We start from the raw sequence: 27,305 nt of genomic DNA, 5'->3' as shown, positions 1-27,305 counted from the left end.
CTGGACAGAATTTCCACAGCAAATCAGACCTGCGTGAACCCAGCCTTAGGGCCCTCACACAAGCGTTTACTGTGCAGGCGGTCGCAGCAGTTTATAATGCATTGCATACTGCTGCGTGCCAACAAATCCCCATACACTATCCTGGCGTGTATGCACGCATAATCCGTACCAAGATAGTGCATGCCCCTTTATTTTTTTTTTGCTCATACTTCACGCACTGTGCGTCAGGCACAGTTGAAAGTAATGTATCTTTTTTGGGCTCACTCCATGGACATTACAATAGCCCCCCTCTTCACCATTGCCACCCCCCCACCCTTTGTTTCTGAACTACTTACCTTTTGGTCCAGCAGTTACATACCTGTCTAAGCTCATGATCGCTGCGGCCAATCACTGGTCTGAATGAGCACTAAGACCAGTGATTGGCAGCAGACAGGGCCAGGATCACTGAACCCAGAAATGAGCAGAGACCAAGGGTACCAGAGCGACAGGTGAGATACCTTTCAACTATACCCTTCTCCTGAGGATGCAGATACAGGTGAAAGTGATGCCACATTGCCAGGAGCCTGGCACTACTCTGGGTCCAGTGCAGATGCACCATTTGCCCTATGGTTCAAGTGAACCTGACCTCAACTGGTACCCCTGTTTTTCGGATTTCATAGAAATTACAGTGTTGTTTTTTAAAGGTACAAATACAGTAACAATGGAACCCCAAAAATGGACCATGAGTGGGACCAAGAATCAGTAGAACATTGTTTTATGGTGTTAACACTGGCATTGCATTTCAATACCAAATTGATATCTTCATCAGGCCTTAAAATGATGTTAAGCAGGTAGATTAGACAATTCTACCCATCAGCTTTAGCCTGATGAAGATACCATTTGGTATTAAAACGCGTCGCCAGTTCTTAAGTAGTAAAACCATGTTGGTCCGACTGGATAGATGCTATTGTAGATAGTTTTTTTTCTGTCTAATTACTTTTGCCATAGCAGAGGTGCAGCTTCATCATCCGGTTGATTGAGGATCGGTAGTTGACCCACTTTTGTTACGCCACACCCAATGTTGTGTGCAGCTACTCTAGGTGACTAGTATTTTAATCCACTCATATCTCCATCTGACCTTCAGGCTTGCTACACCGTGTGTGTTTATTTCCAGGTATGTTTTAGATATCTTTGTCTATGAACAATAGCCATGTCTATTAAGTTGTTGCCACTTTTTTAGATTGCTGTTTTGTACTTTCAGAACTTTGTATATCCAGAATTAGAGTATAAGTGTATGTAAACTTTATTATAATCAGCACTCTATATAGTGGAAAGACCACAGTACGGGCGCAACTTTTTTTTCTTAACACATCAAAATCACACATCAAAAGGTGTAAACTCTATTTATTGTGCCTCTAACACTTCTGTCCTATTTAATCCCCAGGATGCGAGCTGTTCTCCCCTTCCTAATCCTATCCGTCTTACTTTTTCAGCATTTGAATCCACCATCACCACTTCCTATGTGAGGCTGCAATAATCATCAGAAGTCATGCTTCTGCAGCGCCGACTCCCTGAGTCTTGAGATGGTTAATAATCCTTAGATCTGATTCCTGAGCTCCATCGTTCACTGCAGAAGGTTGGGACTGTAAGAGTGCGGTTAATAGGGGTATCGGAGGCGGAGAGGTTATGTCTAGAACAGACATCATGTGACTATTAGTGTTTTGGTACCCATGCAGGCAGAATAGTTCTCGCAGCATCAGTCAACACAAGGGATGGCAAGGGCTACGCTAGTATATCCAAGCAGCTATCAAAACATGTGTTACGTTGCTTGAACAGACGCCTTGGGTGGATTACCAGGGCTGGGATTGAGCCGTCAACACAAACGAGGGCAGGAGGCTTGGTGTAAGGGGGGATTATTTATCAGGTGGGGGTCTATACTCTCTGGATAATGCATCAAAGCACCAAGCTTCGTTCTCTCAGCTTGAGCTGTCCGGCACGTTCAACCGATGATATGGATTCTTCACTGGGGGGTCAAGGAACAGAAAAACTACCACGGCCATGTGGGTCAAATCTGGGGTAAGAATCATCCTCATTGTCAAGAGACCCCACTCACTTTTCCCGCCTTGTGTTGTCCCAACCCTCACATTGTTGATGTCGTTCACATTACAATACATCTCCCCCACCGTCACCTCCTCCATAAACTCCCTAATCCCACAGTTTGTGCAAAGAACAGCAATCAATGTAAATGATGGTGTATACTGCAAATGAAGCGAGCAGCGATGATACATCAGTGCTAGTTAATGTCATGCAGGGAGGGGGAATTATCAAAGGGATTGAGCCTTGCAGCCTCCGATGTTTTGTCATTTTCTGCATAGAAGGTGAAAATATCTATTCTTGCACGGTATTGGGGTTAATATCCATTGTGCATTATAGAATCACCTCTACATACTGCATCTGATAAGCTTTGCTAGAATGCACCTTCCATAAATTGGGTTGGATGATTGTAGTAGACTATATAATCCATAAGAGCTGATCCTCATAGATAGCCTATATGAGAAGAGCCTATCTCCGACAATGATGACATCAAAGGACGCTCTGCGGTATTGACTCCATGCAAAGTCATGACATTATCATATACTGCAGTGAGAGGGGAAACAAAAAGTAAACTGTGACCGACGGGGCCGTTAAGATTAGTAGCAAGGATGACAAAGTCATCTTCGATCGGACATTGAAATTGTAAAGCCATTGATTATGCAAAGTAGGAAAGATCAGTCCCTTGTGTGTAGTTACTGCAAAATCTGCTAAACCGATGTTATTGATTGGTGCATAGAAATTCATGTTAATGGGTCGATGCCGTAAAATCAATGCATTTTATCGCAATGGTTCATGGCATTGCTCCTAAGGGGAAATGTAAAGATAAAGTGGTCATCAGATCATTATGTGGAGATTACGCAATGGAGGGTCTCGTTTTTTTTTTTGGCCCTGCGCCTTGAATTTGTTATTAATGACCCGTGACAAATGTGCCTGTCTGGTAATTTCTCGCCTACTGAATTTGAGTCTAAACCAAAAATAATTTTCCTTCCTAGACTTTAGTGCTATGTAATCTCATAGAAGCTCGTTTAACATATGATGGAATTAAGAAGGGGAGAGTTAATTCTCCAATATCGTGTCCATTCCCAGAGGACTAAATTGGGCTTCTATCTGCATAGAATTTGTGATAATGGACGGCCCCCGTCCACCCCTCCTTGGGCGTAATATACTAAAAAAAAAATCTAAATAACTGAAAGGGTTAATAGAAAGAGATTATTAGATTTGAGGGCACAAGCTGTGAAATCATAAATCTCCTTCTGGCACCAAGACCCTTATCTGTGGCCATCTGTGTTGAGAGCAAGCGAGGATAGGGGGGGGAGATGGCAGTGTTAGCCGGGATATTTATCCTAATGACAGTCTGAACCTGCAGCCCGTATTATTCTCTTAGCCTCATTGTCACGTTTCTGCATTAACAAGCAAGGTCCTGAACATGTAGGATATAAGGTTAATCTCTATCTACCAACCCATAGTTGGGTTACAGATATCCCTTGTCATATTTCGGAAGTGGTACTGCAATGCTTGTCTTTAGTTTCAGTGCCATTTTTGCAATATTGGATGCTTTGTCCGGCTCGCTGGTATTAGTGGATCTGTGGTTTCATGTATCAGTCGAGATAAAGGAAAATAAAGCTTAGATGATCAAAAGAATTAGAAATTACTTTCATGTTCTTCTCAAACATAGGATACTACTACTTATTGTATATCACTATGTATAGAAAGTCTACAGTATATACACTTCAACCAGTCAGGCCAATGGACTCAAGGGAAGACTGTCTTGGCATGGTGCGGTTCACCCGTCACTAATGAGTCATGTTGTTGCCATGACTTTCTCCTTCACTTTGAATCAGGTGACCAAAATGCCTCCTATGACAAATGCACCACAGCCTCCATGTGTGACAAATATGGTAACCAAGAGTTAAAAAGGAGTCAATGACTACACAGAAGAATATTTAAAGCTAGTCTCCACCATTTAATGGAGAGCTCAACTTCTTGCTCCACCCTATCATCCCTGTGTTCCATATCTCCAAAATGGGGTTCCAGCGTTCACCAGCAGAGCTGCCTCAGCCTCATTAGTGTTGTGGCACGCCGGTTGTAAACAGGAAATGGACCTGGGAAGACATCATGATGTCGGCCATGGTTCATGTGACCGCGCTTTTGGCGCATGCACCCTGTCATTTAGCACTGGGTGCCAATAAGTGCTTTTTTCCTGTCATTGTAAAAAGCCCCTAGAATGTCTGTTGGAAAGCCCTCAGTGTGTTCAATGTATAATGTGCTCTTCTTCACCATCTCCTGCGGTGTATAGACTGATGGGCCAACAGAGAGGTGTTTCCCCTAGTTGGCCAATTAGTCATAATGGAAATGTGTTTATTGCCGTCTCATCTCTACATGAGCGCTGGTTATTGTCCTGCATGAGGTGTTTTGTGAGGTAGTAGACTTCTGTCAGCTAAGTACCTGTGGCTATTTATTCTTATTTACTTTAACCTGTTACGGATTTGGTAATGTGGTGCCACTGGGCTAACCAACCAGCCTGGCTTTTATACCAGACTGGGTGACTGGCAGCTTACTCCAGCAGACAGGAGTACCTACAGAAGAGTAATCGCCCTGATAGGGGCGGCCCTGCGCTGGAACCTAGGGCCTGACTAGCCCTGACAGAAAACAGAGATGACATATTGAAACACAGAAATGAAGACACTGCAAAGAACTAACTTACTATAGAGACGAGAATGACACACATACAGATATAGGGCACAAGGCAAAAGTACTAACTGAACAAGTAGACAAAGCTCAAAATAGACTTAACAGTCCATAGACAGAAGACCTAGCAGCGGAGTGACCAGAGGAATCACCAATACGGAGGCAATCAGGAAGTGGACCAGCTCAGCTTTAATAGGGAAGTGATTGCCCATTAATCCCACAGCTGAGCTGAGAGCCAGAGGACTGGTTAACCATCTCAGTGCTGGATGAAAACAAATGCACAGGAATAGCAGAATGATGCTTGCGGCTGCTCGGAACCGCAAGAGGGCGACAGACATGAGTAGCAGACCTTAAACTACTTTATACTGTGTTATGTGCATTGCTCTTTCCTTCTGAATTACACATCTTCTCAATCCTCGGTCTAGAGACAGACTAGGTCCCGTAGATCCTTCATGTGGGGTTGCCTATCGGGGCGATCTCTCTGCTTCTAGGCAGGGTCTGCCACACCTAAGCTGGTTAGGGGTTGTGTTCCCATCCTCATATTCACCCTGTTTTGTGTTCCCCGCATTTTGGTGATATAATATAGGTCTTTATTGGTCCATTGTAGTCATTAATTACTTCGTGGTCCGATGTGTTGGTTACATTCGTAAGGAGCACCATACTTGTGTCCTGCAAGAACATAAAGTGAGCAGCCCTACTTTATGCATAATGAGATATACCCTCAGGTCTGACTAAATATTTGATTACACATGTAGTACAGCTGCAGGTACAATATTTGGTTATGGCTGCCAGCGTACATGTTGACAGCCTTGGTTACTAACATTAAAGCAACTCCATTAGTAGAAAAGGCAAGACTCTTCTCAACTACTTAAAGGGATGTTATTCGGCTTCAGGAACTAATGTTATTCCTTGTATAACAAAATAGTCTACATTTTCTATTATGCTTTCTGTACCAGTTCCTCATAGTTTGGCCTACTGCACATGGGCGGTTTTGCATTGCGGAATTTGTGGTCGGCATCCGCAACGCAAATTTGCAGAAAATATATTTTGCTACATCCTATGGAAAACCAGAAAGGTCGCGGGACCTGCGTCATCGTCTAGTGACGGCTTGGGAAAAATAAAAATTTGAAAAAAAATCTGTACTGCGCATGTCCTATGGTTCACCGTCTGGACTATCTGCAGTACAGATGAAGACTACAGAAGACAGATATGTGGGTTTGCCGGCCGGGGTCATGTGCAGGCGGCCTTTGTAAGATCTCCCCTTCAATAGAAACCCTCATTGCTAGCTTTCAGGGGGTAAAGGAAAGTCTTGCTCATGTGATGGACACCCCGATGCAGGGCTCGTCATCCAAGGCATAACTATAGGGGATGCAGAGGAATGCGGTTGCACCCGGGCCCAGGAGCCTTATGGGGCTGTCTTCTCCATATAGGGAGCCCAGTACTATGAATAAAGCATTATAGTTGGGGGCCCTGTTACAGGTTTTTGATTGGGGCCCAGAAGCTTCAAGTTACGTCCCTGCAAGTCGTCACGGTGCAGTTAGCAGAGCTGTGTCTGTGTGTTCATCACATGAACAGGATAGATTTTTATCCCTTAGAGAACTTGAAAACTATAAGAAATTGATCCAGGAAGTATCTTGTGAAACTGCATAATGTTTCAGGGTACAAAGAAAAATAACCTTATTTAATGAAACCTGGAATACCATTTTAGGGTGCATTCAAAATTTGCGAATCCACTGTGGATTTTCTGTTACAGAAGATCATCAATGGGTCCACAGCAGCAAAATCCGCACTGAAACGCTGCAGATCTGCTGTGGCTTTTACCCCTCATTTGAAGGGGTGAAATTGGTTGTGAAAATCCGCAGCCTAGTTTGCCATACTGCAGCCTTAGGCTTCATGTCCACGGGGAAAATCAGGCCCACCGCCGATACTTCATGCAGAATCCTGCAGCGGGTCCCTCCTTTCCCGCGGACATGAGGCCTAAAAAGAAGATTTACTTACCTGTCCGGACGTTGCGGATCTTTCCTCCGGCGCGGCCGGATCTTCTTTCTTCAGCCCGGCGGATGTGCTCACGCGCATGCGCCGTGCACTCTTCTGTATTTGAACTCTTGCTCTCCCGCGCTCCCATGCCAGAGAGCAGGAATTCAGCTGCGGGTGTGCCGCGGATCAACAGAAGCCTGCAGGAGCCGTCCCCGCGGTAGACCTGCACTAGAATGGAGCATGCTGCTGGTGATTTCCCGCACACGCAATCTGCACCTCAAGGGGAAATGCCATCCGCAGGTATTTAACTACCTGCGGGTGTCCAATGCATCCCTATGGGGCGCGGATCATGCGTGCGGATCTGTCCCCATGGACGTGAGGCCTTAGGCTCAATTCACACGGGGCAGTTTGGTTGCAATAAAAAAAACGCACCAAAAAGTGCATTGGTGAAACCATGTGTGTTTTTGGTATGCTGGAAGTAAAATGTGGCAAAAAACGCATGCAGTTTTGCAAAGGCACTTTTTGGTGCGGTTTTTATTGCAACCGACCTACCCCGTGTGAATGGAGCCTTACAATCTACACTGCAGATTTTCTCTGCAGCGTACGGATGAGGGGTCTTTTTGAACCTCTTCTGCATTGCTGATGCTGTAAATTGCTGTGGATTTACGGCTGCAAATTCCGTTGCGGAAATTCTGCAATGTGTGAACGTAACCGTAAAGAACATGAAGATTTGAATACCTCTCACATACACCTTCTAATTACATGTCCCTCCCTGACGCTTCCCTGACTACCTGTGCAGTGGTATCCATTGGTGGTCTAAGGCCGCTCTCACACAGCTAATCGCGGTACAACACCTATATTAACTTCAATGGGGCTTTGCAGTCCTGCACACAACCGTGGCGCTTCTAGCGTTGTGATTTTCGAGCGTTGTCTGCTCTATTTTTACGTGTTGTAACACTTTTTAACACACCTCATCACTAATCACAATGATGCGTTAAAAATCGCTTGTCAAACGCTGTACAATGCATTCAAGAACGCTACTCGAAATTGCAGTTCCCTGCAGATTTTAATATAACATCTGAGCAAAAAAAGGGCATGAAAGACACAAATGCAAGACCCAGTGAAAAACATGTAAAATCAGCCCACCAATACGGCCGTAGACGTTTTACGTGCACCCGCTGGCACCGTAAAGATGCCTGAACAGCAAAGGGCCTGGCCCATATACGCCGAGGCCGCAATGCCATGAGGCCTGGGACGACATTTCCCCTTCCGTCCCCCTCACCGGCTCACCTACTCTCTCCTCCCCTCAGGATGTTTGCAATGGTGGAGGTTGGGATGGGGGCGGTGCTAAGCTCCCGCCACTTGTCCAGCGACCAGCAATGGGAGGGATGGAGCTTATCTCTCTTTCCCGTCCCGCCCCTCCCATTGCTAACAGCGGCAAGAGGTGAAGAGGAGAAGAGAAAGGGGATGGAGATTAGCAGTCACGCTGCTAAACTCCCTCCCACCTCCCTTCTCCGGCAGCTAGCATAGGCTCCCATAGGAATCTATGCAGCTGCCGCCGGCAGTGTGGGGGCGCTTTCATGCCGTGGAATTACGCCCCTATGCACTGATGCACTATAAGCCAATGCATCAGAGGGGCAGCATATATCGGCCGGGCGTGAAAACCCGTCTGATATACTCCCAGCATACTTGTCAGTCACGGCTTCCTCAGACGGACGTATGTGTAAATATGTTCGCCGCAATGGAGCATATTTGTGTATGAACATGGTACACTTGCGTGTGTTACTCCTTTTCCGTGGAATAGAATGGCTATTTAAAGCCTAATTATTAGGGCCAGCTGTCTTTTTTTTCTCTGCAGGGTACCCCCCCACCCTCCTTTCAGATGCTATAGACTTCTATGGAAGGTTTCTGCATAAAATGTTGAAAGATAGGGCAGCTCCTACAATAAAAACGCTCGAGAGAACAAATCAATTGAAATCAAGGGCTTCGCTTTATCGTGTTTTACCGGCTTAAGTTTCACCTGCGCAAAAAGTTGCTCTTACACGTTTGTCTGTTTCATCTTTTAGCAATCTGATTCTCTTAAGACCTCCTCATACATGAGCAGAATGTTTGACATTACCTCTATAGACGCATGAGCAGTCATTCAGATGAATCACTCCTGATTTGGACACTCGTATTTACACAAAGTGATTATTATCACATTAGTCCTTTTTTATTTAAAACGTTCCAAAAACGTATATATTTAAATGTACTATTAGTGGACATATACCTGCAGAAGTATAGCGCGGTCTTCCTAGATACAGCTTGGTGCAGCCCTACACCCAAACTAATGATTATGTTGTCCCTACATTGTATAGTCGGTATCAGGACATTTGAAGACCAGACCACCAGTGTGGCTTCTAGGCAGCCATGATGCTGCAGACATATGTGCTGAATGGCATGCTAGCCCAGATTATTATTCGCCCCGCAGTTTTGCAAGTTCACCTGCGAAGCTGTGCAGACATTTAACAATCAATTTGAAGCCACATCAAACAGTATCTTGGCCCCGTTCTTAGCTGTCCTGTGGCTATGCCACTCTGTGGCCCACCTCAAAGCCCAGGGGTGCAGCTGAAGGCTTATAGACCCTGGTGCAAAAATTCAGTTTTGGGCCTCTTGGCGTAACTTCTTTTCATGTCTGCTGGCAAGATTCCATCTGTACGTTTCCGCTGCATCGCTTGTTCTTTCGGGCAATTCACCAAGGGTAAATTTCAATGACGAGCCATATAAAAAAAATCTGCATGCTTGCCACAGATTGGATATGGAATTGGTGAAGATTCCACTTCAAATCCACAGTGAAATACGTCATGTTAACAGGGTCTTGAGTGACCCATGGGTGCAGCAGCAGCCAGGAGTTATGGTAGAGTCTGGAGATCAGGGGAACAAGCCTCAAGACGTATGTTCCCCCTCTTTCTCCTACACAGTTATGATCTCCTTTTATGTCCCCCAAAGTGATAGTGCCCTCCCATGCAGTGTTAGATGTCTCACCTGCCTATGAGGATCTCCATTTGCTGCATTGTCAAAAAGACTGCAAAAAACTCCCCCAACAACACAGTCCGGAGTCTGACTCCTCCCACACATGTAACTGGTCACATGCTCATGATATTATCAGGGGTCCTTCAGATTCTCCAGCAGCCCTCCTATTTATGTGACTGGTCAACTGATCATCACATCAAAGGCATCTCTTCCTCAGCTCTCCTGCAGCACTTTGCTGATGCCTCCTTTGACTGCAGGCTGGTCCGATGTCCCCCCCCGGGCACATGCCCCTCTTGCCCCTCCCACCCAGTTACGCCCCTGATATATGTTGTTATTGCAAATCACGTATATTTTAGTTGCATGGTTCTAATTCTTTACATAGTATATTAGAGGATCACCTCATGGGCCAACGTTCTAAAATCACAGAATTGGGGCCAAACTATGGGGTCCAGCAATTCCACTTGAAGTTGATATTGGATCTGATGATGTGCTTGACCAATCACTTTTTGGGTTGGGTCACAAATACCTATTAGTCCTTATGTACAGCAGTAGCAGTTGAGTTTATGATGCAGTTGAAAGTCTATAATGTGCATGTTCTATAAAGCTGTACCGTGGGCCATCAAAATCATTAAAGTAGCATTCCATATCGGGAAACCATAAAAGGAAGTTAATGAAAATCTCCTCTATGCAGGGGCGGATTGGCAAAATTCCTGGTGGGCCGGCTACTGCTTTCTTAAAGGGGTGGTCACTGATTTACTTTCTTACAAGGGGCTATTGATGTTTATGACGTGCGCTCTACCCGCTGGTATACTTTCTCACCTATGTGCATGTTTTGTCCGACTACTGCTGTATTGCTTTGGCCTAATCTAACAGTGCAATACCTTGCTTACTTGTGCATTAGGGCCAACTACTGTAAAGGCTCTGCCTACTGTTATATTTTTGCATTTTCCCCACCTGCCAAAAATGTTTTAACAGCTAACGGTTTGCTGACCCCACCTACTTCTGCTGCCATTTTGGACCCACCTAAAACATGTGGCCACTTTTTAGATTTTTTTTTTCCAGGGCCACTTTAAGGTCTGATTCCATCATTGCCTCCACCATAAACACTGCTTGATGATCCGCTTCTAGTCAACATACATTTTTATGGTTGGTCATGTTTAGCAGAGGCAAACAGACTTTTCAGGCAATAGGGCAGTTGGCCATGCACCATAACCAACCAGAGGGTGTGTTGCCCCTAGTCAGCTACAACACTATATATATGTAATTGCAAGCAGTACAAAAGAATTGAAAAATATTCCTTGAATAAAATGTATTAAGCCAAACCAAGTGAATCATGGCTCTAGCGTTTAGTACAGGGCACATGAGCCTCTCTACTCGACGGCCTAGATCAATCACATTCTGCCCCTGTTGATTAGGACACCATTCCCTAACATTAACCCTACTTTTGTATCAAATGTATTTGCAATTAACCCTTTCCAATCCACTGTCTGACGTCTAAAGACATTCTGATTAAAGCCTTACAGCTCCGATGTCGGAAGACGTCCGGCAGGGTATTCTTACTGTATATTACTGGCTGTTCTGTTGTCGGGGGGCCTCTCCGGCATGTCACGTACTGGAGTACTGGCTCTAGCCAGCAGATGGCGCCATTGTAAAATGGCAGAAAGAGAAAGCCCCCTAGGAAACCCTAAATCCAAAATTGGATTGCAAAGGGTTAAATAACTAAAACCCAATTCTTTATATCTTTGAAGAAGTAAACAGCTTCTCTTCCAGACCTCACGTGAGGCAGATTTAGCTTTTTCTTTCTCTGTCCATATTTCTCATCCGTGTTTCATGTGTATATATTTTGAAAAAACAAGAGCAGATTTAATTAGAAGAAAATACAGCAACTATTTCCAAATTCTGTGTGAATGCACCCTTTGTTTTAGCACTTATGTAGCGCCTGCCAGTCTGTAATTTGGTAAAATGCATTGTTGGGTGATGCCCCATATTTTGTAAGATACAGTATATTTTTATATAATGAATATTTCGTAAAGTTTTGAAAGATATAGATATATGTACTTGATATTGTCTGCTGGCACAGGAATGTGTTATTTCTAGAGATGAGCGAGCGTACTCGGAAAAGCACTACTCGCTCGACTAATTTGCTTTATCCGAGCATCGCTGTGCTCGTCCCTGAAGATTCGGGTGCCGCTGCGGCTGACAGGTGAGTCGCAGCGGGGAGCAAGGGAGAGCGGGCAGGATAGAGGGAGAGAAAGATCTCCCCTCCGTTCCTCCCCGCTCTCCCCTGCAGCTCCCCGCTCCGTGCCGGCACCCGAATCTTCAGGGACGAGCACAGCGATACTTGGATAAAGCAAATTACTCGAGCGAGTAGTGCTTATCCGAGTACGCTCGCTCATCTCTAGTTATTTCATCTTTAATTAATCTGCCCAGAGGTGGCATTGGTATGTGGTACACGCATTTGGGCTGTTATTGCTAGGGAAAGCCACAGACAGTCGTACCTTTATTCTACAACAGCCGCAGGGGGCAGCTCTTTGTTTTTACGCATATAAGGGGGTCGCAAGATGGCATATGGACAGGGGTTATCCTGATGGGACCAACACTTTAAAGTGAGGACCCAACTACTGGCCATAGTAGAGTTGCCCACCGCAACTCCAATGTCTCCTCTACGTTATTGCCATATCTATAGGGGCATCATTGAGTGTCTATTGGCAGGCCATTGTAGCCTAACTTTTCTAGTATTAACTCCAAAGCAATAGTTGTCATGTCCTACTGGTTGTGCGGTAAGTTGTTTCCCATCGGGTTCCGGTGCAAGTCATGACAACCACTGCCATACTTTTAGAAGAAACCTGTAGATCAAAAATAAGGAAGAACACATTTGTCCATCAAACTTTTCTCTAAAACTGTTTCTTTATTTGTTATCCGGACAAAATATCAATTGTTACAGGGGCAGCCCGAATCTTAAGCCATGGTGCACTACGAGGATGCATATCTTGCCTGTAGATATTTGTAGGTACCAGAATATCAGATTATGAATGGCTTTTAGGGTGCTGTACATTCTGTATAGTGCTTGTGTACCGCATGGCCCGAAACGTGAGGTTTTACAGTTCATTAGCAAAGATCTGCAATGCAGTTTTTGGACCACATGGCTCGTACAGTTGAGACACATTAAAACCACGTGTTTTGCTTGTAGAAACTGCGCAACCAAAAACCACAGCAATTTGCAATAAAACTGCATAACTACTGCTACATGTACGGGCATCTGTACTTAAAGCTCGTTCAATGTATCTCAAACTATCTTTTTTTTTTAAATTGGAGAGTAAGAAATCTTATGCTATTAAAGGGTTTTATCTGAAAACCCCAAACATTGGTGGTAGTGGGGGGGCAGAGAATGTAATAAAATCAAAAATATTTACGTATTCACTTACCGCTGCACGCTGTTCTCCTGCCGCCGCTGCTTCAGTCTTCTATATACATTGGCTGCAGAGGTCACATGGTTGTTTACCCACATGACTGCTGCAGCCAATCGGAGGCCGGCAGGGATGTCATCAATGATGTCCAGTAAATATGCCTATGGGCTTTTACATTAGAAGCCCATGTGACAGGTTTACGGGATGTCACCAGGTCTTCAGGCCGGGTGACGTCACCTGTCAGATGCCATGGCAGTGGACCACTGGAACCACACCACTGTGAGTATATTATATATTACTTTTATATAGTTTGGGGCATGAGGGATCCAAAAATATCTAAAATTAATAACACTGGAAATCTCCTTTAAGACTCTGTTCCTTAAGTACATAATTGCATATATTTTCTCTTCCGTTGAAAGTGCTTGTCCCCTTTTACCATTATCATCATGAATCAATGAGTTCCTTCCTGGAAGCCGCGGCTATAGCCGTGGAATGTGGAGTTTGACTTCCATGGAGACGAAACACTGAATGATGTGTAACCTATAATTACTTTTATTTCCTGCAGTTCAGTATTGGAAACTCAACTTAGCAGTAAATTGTAATTGATTTGGTCTACATTGTCTTGACGCCAGCGCCCTCCATTTTCTGGTCTTGCAGTGCAAATCTACCGGCAGGCAAAATTTCATATGTAGCCAGTGGAACCAATCTCTAATACAGGAGTTCATAGTCTGCTCTTTGGTTTAATAGTTGCATTAGAGGGATTTTCAGATTTTCATTGTTATTTAGATAAGCTTGTTTTGAGCTTATATAGAATTTTATAATATATGTTTCTGTGGATTTCCGTCCGGGGAAGCTGATCTCAGGGACAATGACTATTGTGTATTATGTACAGCATGTCCAAGATTGGGTGTCTCTATATAGGGGACTATGTAGACATGAATTCTTAGTGGAGTACAGCATTCAGCTGTGTCTTGCAGACCCATATGGAAGAATGGAGTGCTACTGCGCATTTGTGACCACCGCTCCATTAATGTGCAGAAACTTGGGAAACTCCCGTTCTCATGATCAGTGGGGTCCCTGCTGTGGGACCCCTGGGTATTACTTATAACCAATCCCCTTTAAACTTTCCGATGTGGAAGGCTGTTCTGCATATGTGTGCTGCAGTATGCAGGGCAGCGTTCAGATGTGGGAGGCTGTTCTGCATATGTGTGCTGCAGTATGCAGGACAGCACTCAGATGTTGGTAGCTGTTCTGCATATGTGTGCTGCAGTATGCAGGGCAGCGTTCAGATGTGGGAGGCTGTTCTGCATATGCAGGCTACGGTACGCAGGACAGTGCTCCAATGCAAGAGGCTGTTCTGCATATGTATGCTGCAGTATGCAGGACAGCACGAGATGTGGAAGGCTGTTCTGCATATGCATGCTACAGTATGCAGGACAGTGCTCCGATGTCAGAGGCTGCTCTGCATATGTACCGTATGTTACAGTATACAGGACAGCGCTCTGATGTTGGAGACTGTTCTGCATATCTATGCTATAGTATGCAGGACAGCACGAGATGTGGCAGGGTGTTCTGTATATGCATGCTACAGTATGCAGGACAGTGCTCTGATGTCGGAGGCTGCTCTCCATATGTATGTTACAGTATACAGGACAGTGCTCTGATGTTGGAAGCTGTTCTGCGTATGTGTGCTACAGTATACAGAACAGCACTCAGATGTCAGCGGCTGTTCTGCATATTTATGCTACGGTATGCAGGACAGCGCTTCAACGTCCTGCATACTGTTAGCAACATGTGTCTGCACTTGTTCGACATTGGAGCAATGCAGGGAAATCTTAATGTCGAACGACACTGGTTTGGAAAGGGTTAAGCTCTATATTACCATGTCTGTAGTTAATCATTTGCCGCCTCAGTGTTATTTTCTATTGGAATGCAATTAATGAAGGAGGTAATTGTTTTCCATAGAGCATTTCCATCTGCGCAGTATTTATACTTAGAGGTAATGAAGTATAATTTCATGGCCTTGGGGGCAGAAAGTCTCCAACAAACAGTAAATACTTATTATTATGATTCGGGACAGAGTTTTGTGCCAAGGCCAGGAAAAAGAAAGTGGGTCAGTTTTGGTGTGCAGCCCTTGACCCTAACAGTACCTCACTTGAGGATAGAGCAGTAATGGAGGCAGACACAGCACCACTGGCGTAACTATAGAGGATGCAGGGGATGCGATTGCACTCGGGCCCAGGAGCCTCAGGGGCCCATAAGGCCTCTCTTCTCCATATAGAGGGCCCAGTACTATGAATAAAGCATTTTAGTTGGGTGCCCTGTTACAGTTTTTGCCATGGGGCCCAGAAGCTTCAAGTTACACCTCTGCAGAGCACCATTCAATGGAACAGAAATTTGCCCCAGCTGGGGTATAAGGTATAATTGTTGCAAACAGCAGCACATAGCTTGATGCTTACAGTCTCTATTGGGATAGAGGTTGATGATTACAGTCTCTGATATAGAGCTGCCCACACACATTCAACAGCTGTCGGTGAACAATCATTATTTCGACAGCTGTTTACTCAGCTGCCCCTACACGTGAATATTCAGCATGGCCGAACATTAATATCTTTAGGGAGGTAAGCTGCAGCCAGATGGCTCTGGCAATGGCTTCTCTCCTGGGGTATCAAAGTATGGGGTACTGAAATTCAGTATCCCGGATCCTTTTTTCCCCAAACATCATGGTGGAGGAAAGTTGAACCGTCCTCATAAACATGAGAGAGTCGTCTGGCCCCACCATTATTGGCAGGTTTGGAAGGCTAAACTCTAATGTGAATGGGGGTCTGTAAGGATAGTTGATAAGAACATATAAATCAGTGCTGCAGCAAAAGGATAATATACTACACCGATGAGAGATAGCAAGCATGAAACACCTGATTGTAAGTTGCAATAAAGAGATCCTTTATTTTAGGCTGTGTCTTACATCAAAGAACGGCCCCTGGTGTGTGAATACCCAAGACACTTTCCATATTATACTACCATATAGATAGCTCGGAGCACAAGAACAAGTATAGGTGGAGAACTAAAATAAATCTGAAGAGCATAAACTCAACTCAGTCAAAGCAACCTGTAAAATATCTATAAGGCCTCATTCACAGAAGCGTGTTGGCCGAAAATCGCTACCATGTGAAGCATTGGATTCCAATGCATTAAATCACATGAGCGATTTCCGGGCACGTGGAAAAATTGTGCCGTCAAAACATCAAATCGATGACTGTTTTCGGTTGCTGATATTTCTCGCTGACCTATCTTTTCATGAAAAGCACGGGAAGCTCCCATAAACTCCTATGGGAGCTGGAAAGAAAGGAGGGGGGGGGGAGTTTATCTGCATCTGGCGCTCGGAAAATAAGACAGCTGCACTATTTAAGCTAATAGAAGTCATTTTGCCAACCAATAGAATTCCGTGCTGCAGCGTACTTTTCACGTGATACACTCGTGTGAATGGACAAGAAAACGTTAATTAATCTCGCGACTCGATCGCGGCTATTCTTCAGCGATGCGATTTTACGGTGCGTGCGGCTGGTGTGAAAATGCACACACTTGTGTGAATGAGGCCCAAAAGTGATCCTGCAATTTATGTTACGTGTACTTATCTCCTTCCAAGTCTGTGTGGCAAAAGTGGAATACGGTTAATCAGCGCTCGCCTTAGATGGCAGCCTGTGCGGAAGTTTTTTTGGTGCCCTAAGAAGAAAAAAACTATTGCATATTGTACAGATAAGCAGTCTGCTTGTATTCTGCTTGTGCAGAAAGCATAACCTGCGAATAGTACACAGACCCATAATAATAAATTAACAAAGAGTTAAAACCATTTCATCTTTATTGAATATCACTAAAAGGGGATAGCCATGCACATAAACAATACACATTGAAAAGACGCAGGCAGTAATAGCACCATCTCAGCAATTAACCTTAAATAGAGCATACAAAGAGTTAAACACAATCAGTTGACCAGACGGAGGTATACATAATACTGCCAAAAATGCATTTTGTTCCTAATCACATTCCATGGCCTAAACAGCCCCACTGATACCCACCAAATAAGTACAGGGGTTCACATACTTTATGGAATGTGATTAGGTTCGAAATGTATTTTTGAACGTATTATGTATACCTCTGTCTGGTCCACGGATTGTGTTTAACTCTTTGCATGCTTTTTTTGTATGTGTTTCTGATGTGTATAGCTATCCTTTTGAATTATATCCAATAAAGCTGAAATTGTTTTAACTCTGTTATTTTATTATTATGGGTATGTATGCTACATTATTTGTAGGCTATGAACTGGTAGTTGAGGGTTTACTACATTTTTTAATATATTTATTGGCCCACTTTTCCCTTATTGGGTGCAGAAAGCAGCAAGATAGTAGACTACCCGCACAAGAACAGCTTAATGAATAAATACTGTACCAGAACCAAGCTGATAAGTACAGCATCAGAACCAAGCTCAGAGCTTGAATACAGCACCATAACCAAACTCAGATCATAAATACAGCATGGACTACTCTCAGTACATAGATATAATACCAAAGCCAAGCTCATAACATCAATACAGTCAGAACTAATAAGTACAGCAGAGCTAAGCAATTTTGTTGTGGGGGAACCAATGGGCTGACAGCGGCACCTTGCAACTTCAAAGGGGAGGAGACAGAAACCAAGAGGAGATGTTGTTGCATGGAAAAAGAGAATAAACTGGCAGAATGGACCTGAAAGGGGCTATCGGCCCCAGCCTACATCCACTTGACCCCCCCCCCCCCCCCACACACACACACAAGCTGGTGGCCAGCACCCAGTGCAAACACAGTTAACATAAATTGCAATTCATGTACCAAGATGCTGTGCCATGTAGGATTCTGCAATGGCCCCTCAATTGTTGTGGGCAATAGTGAACATATCTTACCCCTTCGATCATGACACTGAGATTTCCGATCTAGTACCCAACCACAGACAGACAAACCCTCTATATCTTATTTTATTGTTTTCTGAGCTGTATTAACCAGACTAGAAAACTCCAAACAGCAATTACACACTAAACACACTAAAATAACTGAAAACTTTGGTTTCCACAACTTTTCACCATGTCATAATGTTCTAAAGAGATCATATGACAGATCCTATTACTGATGCTTTGGCCCATTTGTTAAGGTATATTTCAGCATAATGAATTTTATAAAGATTTCTTTCCCACCTTATAATGCAATATTCTTTTTCCCATGTTGGTTCTTTGGATTTTGAAGGCTTCCCCTCCTTTCCTTCTCCATTTTTCTATTTGCTCACCACTTATTCACACTACATTCCACTGTGAGAAGCACTTTTCCTATGTTGTCATCGCTAGTCATCTGGAATGTGTTATATTGGGTTCCAGCATGTATTGATTCAAGTTTGTTTGAATGTTCAGATATATACAGTATGCAGTTACTTTGTTTTATTACTTTTTCCTATTCTTTCCCACCTCATCTGTGTTCTTATCATACATTGTTTCGTTTGTTTGTTTAATGAAGAACTTAAAGCAAATCTGTCGGCTGTCCAAACTGCAGGCATGATGTTATAGAGCAGGAGGAGCTGAGCAGATTGATATATAGTTTTATGGGGAAAGATTCTGTATAATTATTATTTTATTCATTTATATCTCTGCAGATTCTGAGCTGAACAGTCCAATGGGCGGAGCTATCAGTGATTCACAGCTATCTGTGTAGGTTCAGTCATACACAGCTGTCAATCACTGATAGCTCCGCCCATTGGACTGTTCAGCTCAGAATGTGCAGAGATATAAATGAATAAAATACAAGTTCTACTGAATCTTTTCCTATAAAGCTATATATGAATCTGCTCAGCTCCTCCTGCTCTATAACATCATGCCTGCAGTTTGGATGGCGTGTTTAGTTCAGCAGTTTCTTCATAATAACTAGACTCATAGTTTATATTGTATTCACAGCAATATTTTATCAGCTACGTAACAAGGAGGTGGTAGGGGGCAGAACGGCGGTGGAAACATCAAAAGAGCTTCTATCTTGTGTTTGCCTTACAAAGGGCGCAGAGATGAAACTTGAACCTGCTGGGCCCTTGTGCAAATTCTGCAACAGGGCCCCCCATCTATACTTCTTCATTTATGGCACTGGTTTCCTTATGTGGGGAAGAGAGACTTTAGGAATCCTCAAAGGCTCTAAGGCCCGAGTGGGACTGAATTTTCTGCGCTCATTATAGTTACACCTCTGCAAAAGGTATATTGTAGATATGCTAAGCACATTTCCTTGACTTTAGGTAAAGTCAGTGCTTTATTAAAGCTAAAAATGATACTGTAATTGAAGCTCAAAGTTCTGGAAAAGCTTGCCTGGAGAAGTTCACTATTGCACACAAAGGTTGCCAACCTGAGTTTTTCTCTTTTCTGAAGAACTTATCCAAAAATTATGAACAGCCGACATCTTCTACAGGCACATTGGAAAACCATAATGAATAATAAAGATTCTAAGTGATAACATGCTTATAGGTCAGCGTCTGATATGACCTCATTACCAGGATTTACTATGAGCTGTAAAATTATGGTAATTACAGTCGAAATAAGCTCAAGTTCCAAGAGCCTAAAATAAATCATGGACGCATCTATTGTTTTCCCAGATACTAGGAAAAAGGGCTTTATTTGTACAGCCTAGAAAGAATGTTGTGGAAAAAAAGGAGTGGAGTTACTCTAGTGAAGATTGGTGAAGGGTCTTTGTCCCAATTTAGACATTCTGGTGGTGAAGTAGTCAAAGAGCTGTGTGCATCAGGCTATGGGTGCAGCCAGACTAGTAACCGTACAACCTGTTGGGTTGACCAGCGGTGAATGGAATAGAATAGTCAAAAAAATGGTAGTTCATCGCATCCGTTAAATGGATGTGTACGGTATATACTGAAGACGTAGTTATGAAATCATGAAGTTTTAGATGGTATAACCAACTTCACGATTTGAACTATGTCTTCAGTATGTGCACATCCATTTAAGGGTTGCACTGAACTACCAATTTTTTGACTATTTTATTTTTACAGGCTGTCCAGGAAACCCTGCTGTGTGTGTGGAATTGGTGCTGGAATCTGGGAACACATGGCTGGTTTTATTGGCACAATACAATGATTCCTTACCTTCTTGCTGCTGGGGAACCTCTGAAAAGAAGTTTCCACTCTTGGGCAACCCCTAATGTCATTCCAGCCTTGAAGAAGCTCTATGTAGGAGCATGTAAAACATTTGTTTAATACTTTCTAGAATGTTGCTTAGATATCATACTGCATTGCAAATCTTTGAGCAGGAAGAAATCATTTTACCTTCCTTATTGTAAAAGTGGCAGGTCTTCTTGGCGATGGGTTCGGCAAAACCTCTGATCAGTACCTGGTCGGCATAATACAATTATTGGACTAAGATTTGCATGGGCATGCAGTATGTATCATAGAGACAACTTGCAGAGAGTGGTGCCAGACCGAGCCGTCAGGATCCCTTATTTTAATGCCTATTGAGAACCTTTGTAGAGATTCCCTCCATAGAGCTCCTACAAACAGGGATGTGAGGAATTGACCTAAACATCCTAGAAATTAGGTGGGGGCAAGTAAACAGAAAGTCATTCCATCCAAGCAGGCGCAGCAGATATTGGTGTTCACCAGAGCCTAAGGGGAACTTCATTTAGATCTTTGCTATGAGGCCTTCTAACCTCTATGCATGCTCCTGACTAGCTGCACAATATCGCAATTCTCCAACAAGGAACTCTCCTGGCAATCACTTAATATTTCCATTTTCTCATATAAAGCGCACTGGTGGAATGTGAATGAGTAAGCATCTCACTAAACTTGTGCCTGTGTGTCACCATTATTACGTCTAGATGACCTGACCACATAATAATGTAATTCTCAAACTATGAGCATCCTCGACCCTCTCTGCCTAAAGCAAACTCTGCCTTGGTGCTACCATACTCCATGTCTGCTCCTTTGGGAAACCTCATCCTTTTTGTGGCTATTGGGATAGTGGGAAGACAACCTAGTGGATTATCAGACGTCACAGCCATTTGTGCAACAAATATAAAGCTATGGTTGCAAATCGACTTTGGCTGTAACGGGGGTCACGTGACCAAAGATCACTGTGTAGCAGTTATTGAACTTAGTGGAGTTGCGCATGTTGCCACGACTGCTACGTTGTAGTCGCAGAGTAGCCCATGCCTTAGACAGAATTAGAAAATCTGCCCCAATGTGTTCACATTTGTAACCAGTGATGTTGTGTAACTTCTGTTTCATTTTGGTCTGTATTGGCATACTATGTACAGTTCTAGGTGCATGTAAATACATTTCCTCATTGTGTCCATTACTTTTCTTAGCAGGAGCAGAGGAATCCGGACGCATCTTAGCTGCCTTTCACAGAAGTCAGACTCTCTAAGTGATTTTTCAACTTTACAAAATGATGCCAAACACAGCCAGGCACTAAAGTAAGTGTTCTCTGATGACATGCAAGGACATACTGTACATAACCCACATGTATGGGGGGGAGTCCATAATTATCCACAATACAGCTAGGAAGACATTTTTTCAACAAAGTCCCCTTGCTTTTCAATGCACTTGTAGCACAAGCTCCTTTATGCCCTCATAAAAAGACATTTTTTGCTAAGCTTCCTTTAGTTCTTGCTCCAAGGTGACTCGATGACCCCTTAATTTCTCGTTGAGTGGACCTAACAGGTGATAGTCTGAAGGGATGAAGTCGAGACTACATGAAGGATGAGCCAATACCTAAAACCTGAGTTTTTGTAGGGTTTCAACAGTATGGACAGCAGTATGTGGATGGGTATTGTCATGCAACAACACAATGACTTTCCACAGTTGCCCAGAGCAAGGGTGTAACTATAGGGGGTGCAGAGAGTGCGGTCGCACATGGGCCCAGGAGCCCTAGGGAGGCCTATAAACTCTCTCTTCCCCATATTGCAAACCAATACTATCAATGAAGCTTTATAGTTGGGGGCCCAATTCCAGATTTTGCACTGGGCCCCAGCAGCTTCAGGTTACGCCTCTGTCCTGGGCATTGGCTTTGGATTACAGGCTTTAGTCTGTTAGTAGGCATCTCACTGCAACACGCACACCCTTTTAAGGCCCATTGACATGGCCTTATGCAAGTTGCAGCGACAGTTCTGGGGCACAACTCGCATTGGGCAGCACACATACACACGTCCATGAGCTGCTTCACACCCACCAGAAGAGGACATTGTATGTGATCCATGAACACAGTTCTCAGACGTTTCTCTTCGTGGAGCGCAGTCACGCAGTTCTACTGAGCAATTTTGAGGAAGGGGTTCTGTCCCCGAAACGCGTTAATTATATGCTGGTTGTCTATTAGTAAAGAGAAATCCGGTTTATTCCTGGACCCATCTCCGCGGACGGGTTGTGTCTGTGGCCTATTGTTTTTGGAGTTCTTTTGGCTTATGCCCAGTAAAAGCTGCAGTGAACGCGCATACCCTTAAGACAGAATAGCATTCTTTTGTTTCCGGTCGAAGTGGCCAGATGACCCTTGGAGAAGGGATTTCATTTCTTGCATAATCGGATTAGAAAAACCTTGTGTAAACACTCACAGGGGCCGGATTGGACGGAGATGGGCAGGACGTGAGACCTAGGAAGGAGGATGTCAGAAGAGGGCAGACCATGATATCTAAGCACTGTACAGAGTAATGCATGCCAGGCAAAGTAGTTTCACCATCCAGATGAAATTACTGGCATCACCTAAAACCTGCCGGTAATCAGCCCATAGGGAAACATGGGCGTTCGCAAATGAATTAAAGCATGCAGATTTGTGTTGCAAACCTTTTGGAGCAGCATGCTCTATTTCAATGCGGATCCCGCACGGACGGCTGCCGTTAAGGTCAATGGAAGCCGTCCGATCCGCGGTCCTCTGCAATTGAACTGCGGACAGGCTGCGGATTCCATGGGAAAGCAGGAGTTCAAAGTTGCTTTTCTGTGCGCGCATCTGGGCAATTTATTGCACTTTTTGCATGTGTAAGGCATGTGCTTTTGCATGTGCAAAAAAAGCATTGAAATGGATAATTAGTCTAATGAGTTGAAGATGTGTTCTTTTTCCTGCAAAATTACGCAGTGTGTAGCGAATCTCCCAGCATACTGCGCAGGCATTTTAACATACCCATTGGTTTTCATGGGGACTTTTGGTCAAATGTGCCAAAAAAATAGAGCATGATGCATTTTTTTTGTACGACCGAAATTCACAGGGAAATCAATGGCTTCTATTTAGTGTGTATTGAATACGCAAATACACCCATGTGAAGCTAGCCTGAGATGTGTGTATTAGGGCGCCCACCCACTGGCGATTTTTTTTTCTTTGCGTTTTGCGTTTTTCCTGCAGAGCAATTAGAATTGAATGTACTCCTGTCCACTGGCGTTTTGCATTGCGTTGCGTTGCGTTTTTTAACATAGGAACTGTCAGTTGCATATGTGTCCTTATTTTTCTCCTAATGCACCCATGAAAGTCAATGGAAATTAATGGAAAAGCCGCGAAAACGCCGCGAAAACGCGGCAAAAAACACCGCGAAAAACGGAAAATCGCAAACGCCAGTGGGTGGGCGCCCTTAGGGTGAAGTCACACGAACGTATATCGGCACGGTTTTTATGCCGAGCCGATATACGTTGTCCTCGTGTGCAGGGGGGGGGGGGAGGATGGAAGAGCCAGGAGAAGGAACTGAGCTCCCGTCCCCCTCTCCGCCCCTCTGCACTATTTGCAATGGGAAGAGGCGGGGCGGGACGGGGCTAATTCTCGGAACTAAGCCCTGCCCTCGCCCCGCCTTTCCCATTGCAAATAGTGCAGAGGGGCGGAGAAGAGGCAGAGAGGGGGGCGGGAGCTCAGTTCCTGCTCCTGGCTCTTCCATCCCCCCCCCCCTGCACACGAGGACAACGTATATCGGCTCGGCGTAAAAACCGAGCCGATATACGTTTGTGTGACTTCACCCTGAGGGGGATGAAATGCAACTAAATAGAAAAAAATTGTGGCAATGTGAATAGACTTGGATTGGATTGTATTTTAGATAGATTTTTAAATGGGGAATTAGGCTGAAATACATTCTCTGGTTGGAGGTATACTACAGCGAAAAGTCAACATGGCAAACCTTGCAGCAACCTAAGCGCATTGTACAGCGAAGATCAAGGTCTTAAAACTTTTTTTTAGCTAACACTCAGATTACGTCTGTAAATCAGCTTTGTAGCTACTGGTTCAGTCATAATTAAAATGTGATTGCATTTAATTAAATTACACATGTCTACAAACTGCAAATACTGTCGCTGTTAAGCTATATAACAGATAGGATACACACCAAAAAAACGGAAAACTCTAAGAATATTCCTAAGTACTACTAAGGAGAAAGTCGAAGGAAGTCAAAGTACCCAGTGTTAGAGCCTTAAGATGTAAGCCTTCATTGTAACCATCAGTGCAACCCTGAATGACATGCTGGAAGATGTTTAAAGGAGCACTAACCACTGAAAGAAAAAATATTCCCATGATGGAAAATAGTTTGAATCCCAACTATTTTATTCGGATAGAGGGATTGTCTTCAGCTGACTGATTCAGGCATTAGGGCCAAAGGGTGCATGGCTAGGTCACCTGAGATGCAATCTTACCTGAGATGTTCTGTTAATGGGAGTATAGAGAGATACTTTGCGGAAGCCGCATGGACGGAGGAACTAGTAGTTTGGAGATGATCATTGACTTCTATGGAAGAGGGTTCTGGTCCTGCTCTGTGCAGAGCTTGCTGTTGCCAGGAGGAGGAGTAGATAAACTGAGACCATCAACTACTGTGAATGGGAATGTACCGTACAAAAATGGTGGATCCTGTGTTGTCTACATTTAGTTGTCACCTAAGATTGCAATCCTGCCTGTGATGATAATGAGATGACTGCTGAAACGTTTTCTCTACAGAACAGGAAAGGTCACACTGTTATTATACGTAGGCTTTATTCCCATTGGTATTTGCTTCCTTTCTACTGCTTCATTATGGAAACAAGGACATCATTGGCCAAATGTTTCCATTGTAGGATGGAACCAAGCACCACCGAAAGGACCCCATTGACTATAGGGGGTCTGTTCGTCCATCTGGCATTCTACTGGATGAAATAGCGCTGCATGCAGCTTTATTTTATCCGGTAGCTTCACAGAAATCAGTGATGGAGGCTCCGAATGGAACCTCTGATGCTGGTGTGAGCAAGCCCTAAGTGGTCAGTGTGAAAACTGCAAAATTTCAAGATTTACCAATCAATATAGATAGTGACATGGAACATTAAGAAAACATCACCAAAAAGCTTTTAAAAACGATGTTTAACATAAAACCTGGTTTAAACATGAGGTCGTTTTCTGATGACACTTTCCCTTTAAGGTTTATATGCATGGACTGCAAAAAATGCGAGTTATGAAAGTTAGCTAGGAAAGGACCCAATTTGCTTTCAGTCTGCCCCTGGTTTAATCTACCATTGATGAGTTCCTCTATAACCTCTGTCCATGTTAGTGGTAGTTCTCAGCAAACTTAAAGAAAGGCCACACTCACATCATTCAGAGCCTCCAGCGCAAATCCAGCATAAATGGAAATATTGCAGCATGCTGGGAAAATGCTGGCTGGGATGTTGGAAGCTGAACAGACCCCATTATAATGAATGCTGTTTGTATCTAACACTTCTGGTATTTTCATTGTTTGGCTTTTATAATGAAGCAAACAACACAAACTATACTGGAAGCTGAAAGCAGATGTGAATGTGACCTAAGGTAGTGTTACAGGGGAGCGTATTTACTTAGACTGGTGCCGGTCCAGAGTAAATAATGCGCTGGTGTCAGTGCAACATGTATGAAGAGTCGCAACTCTATTAATACATTTTTCGGGACCTCCATGCGCTAGAATGAAACCTAAGCCAGCTATGGGTTTCAGCCATAATTTTGTAGCTTCTGTTAAAAAAAAATTTAAATTAAATCTTGGCATTTGTACAGCGTCAAATTATTCCACAGCCTTTCAGGTAATTATTATTTATTTGACCCCACCAAGCTGGGTTCTCATTTTACAAACCTCAGAAGGATGGAAGGCTGAGTCAACCTTGAGAGCTGGGTACCTGAATCATGCAGGGATTGAACTTGCAACCTTCAGACTGTAGGTGAGAGCTTACACTCTGTGCCACATGAAGCTCTGTTGTAAATGCTTGTAGAAGTGGCATGCCCTGCATGGCCTTTCCACCTAATGCCAAGCCCAACGACTTTTTGAAATAAAGTCATAATTTTGGTACAGGCTCTAAAATTAAAAACTCTTAAAACCTAACCTTTATTAGTTTTGTGGATGCTCCTCTACATAACTTCTTACTTTCTACTGCCCTTAAGGACATTGATAATTGGGTGCACTGAGCATTCCAAACAGAGACATCTTGAAGACATCCATAATCTTGTCCAATATACTTACCTCCTGTCCTCCTACTCGTGGGCTGGTGGCTTAGACTACCAATGTGTACCTCGCTACTACCCCTAGGGACATTAACCCTCTCCAATCCACTGTCTGACGTGTGAAGACATTACGATTTAAGGCTGTACAGTTCCGATGTTGGAAGACATCCGTCGGGGTTCTCTTACTGTATATTGCCAGCCTCTCTGCTGTCAGAGCCTATCCAACGTGTCACCTCATGCAGTACTGGCTTTAGCCAGAAGATAGCGCCATTGAATAATGGTAGAAAAAGAGAAAGCCCCCTAGGAAAGCCAGGATACAAATTGGATTGGAAAGGGTTAAATGTTTTTTGTTTGTCTAGTCTGTTGATGTATATCCCTCAGTTTATATGTTTAAACTAATAAGGGTTACGTTTTAAGGGTTCTTATCTGTGAAGGGCATATTCTCTAATACTGAGTTCCCTCTGCCCCAGTGACTTCTCTAAAATTAAAAAGGTTATTCAGGCAGCACCCTCCAGGATAAACTGGGATCGGAGCAGAAGCACTACGCCAACTCCTGTCTAGTGGACGGTGCTCCTAATTTGTACGCTCAGCTCTCCCTTAAATCAATTGGATCTGTGCTTGTATATACAGGCTGGGTGCCATTGATTTTACCAAGAGCTGCACCTGCAATTACAAGCACTGGCCACTACACAAGGGTC

At 43.8% G+C, this 27,305-nt stretch overlaps 1 protein-coding gene across 1 annotated transcript in view; it reads left to right on the top strand.

The window, feature by feature from the left end:
• Positions 1 to 1,927: 1,927 nt before the first annotated feature.
• LOC136620022 (regulator of G-protein signaling 8-like) overlaps positions 1,928 to 27,305 on the top strand; it is a 39,336-nt gene continuing 13,958 nt past the window's right edge. The window contains exons 1-2 of the mRNA XM_066594751.1: positions 1,928 to 2,055; positions 21,527 to 21,634. Coding sequence (XP_066450848.1) covers positions 1,928 to 2,055; positions 21,527 to 21,634 — 236 coding nt within the window. The remainder of the gene's footprint in view (positions 2,056 to 21,526; positions 21,635 to 27,305) is intronic.

Source organism: Eleutherodactylus coqui, chromosome 3 (genome assembly GCF_035609145.1).
Source record: "Eleutherodactylus coqui strain aEleCoq1 chromosome 3, aEleCoq1.hap1, whole genome shotgun sequence".
NCBI classification, from domain to species: Eukaryota; Metazoa; Chordata; class Amphibia; order Anura; family Eleutherodactylidae; genus Eleutherodactylus; species Eleutherodactylus coqui.
The sequence above is the reverse complement of the archived record's forward strand: the minus strand, read 5'-3'. Positions and strand labels throughout refer to the sequence as shown.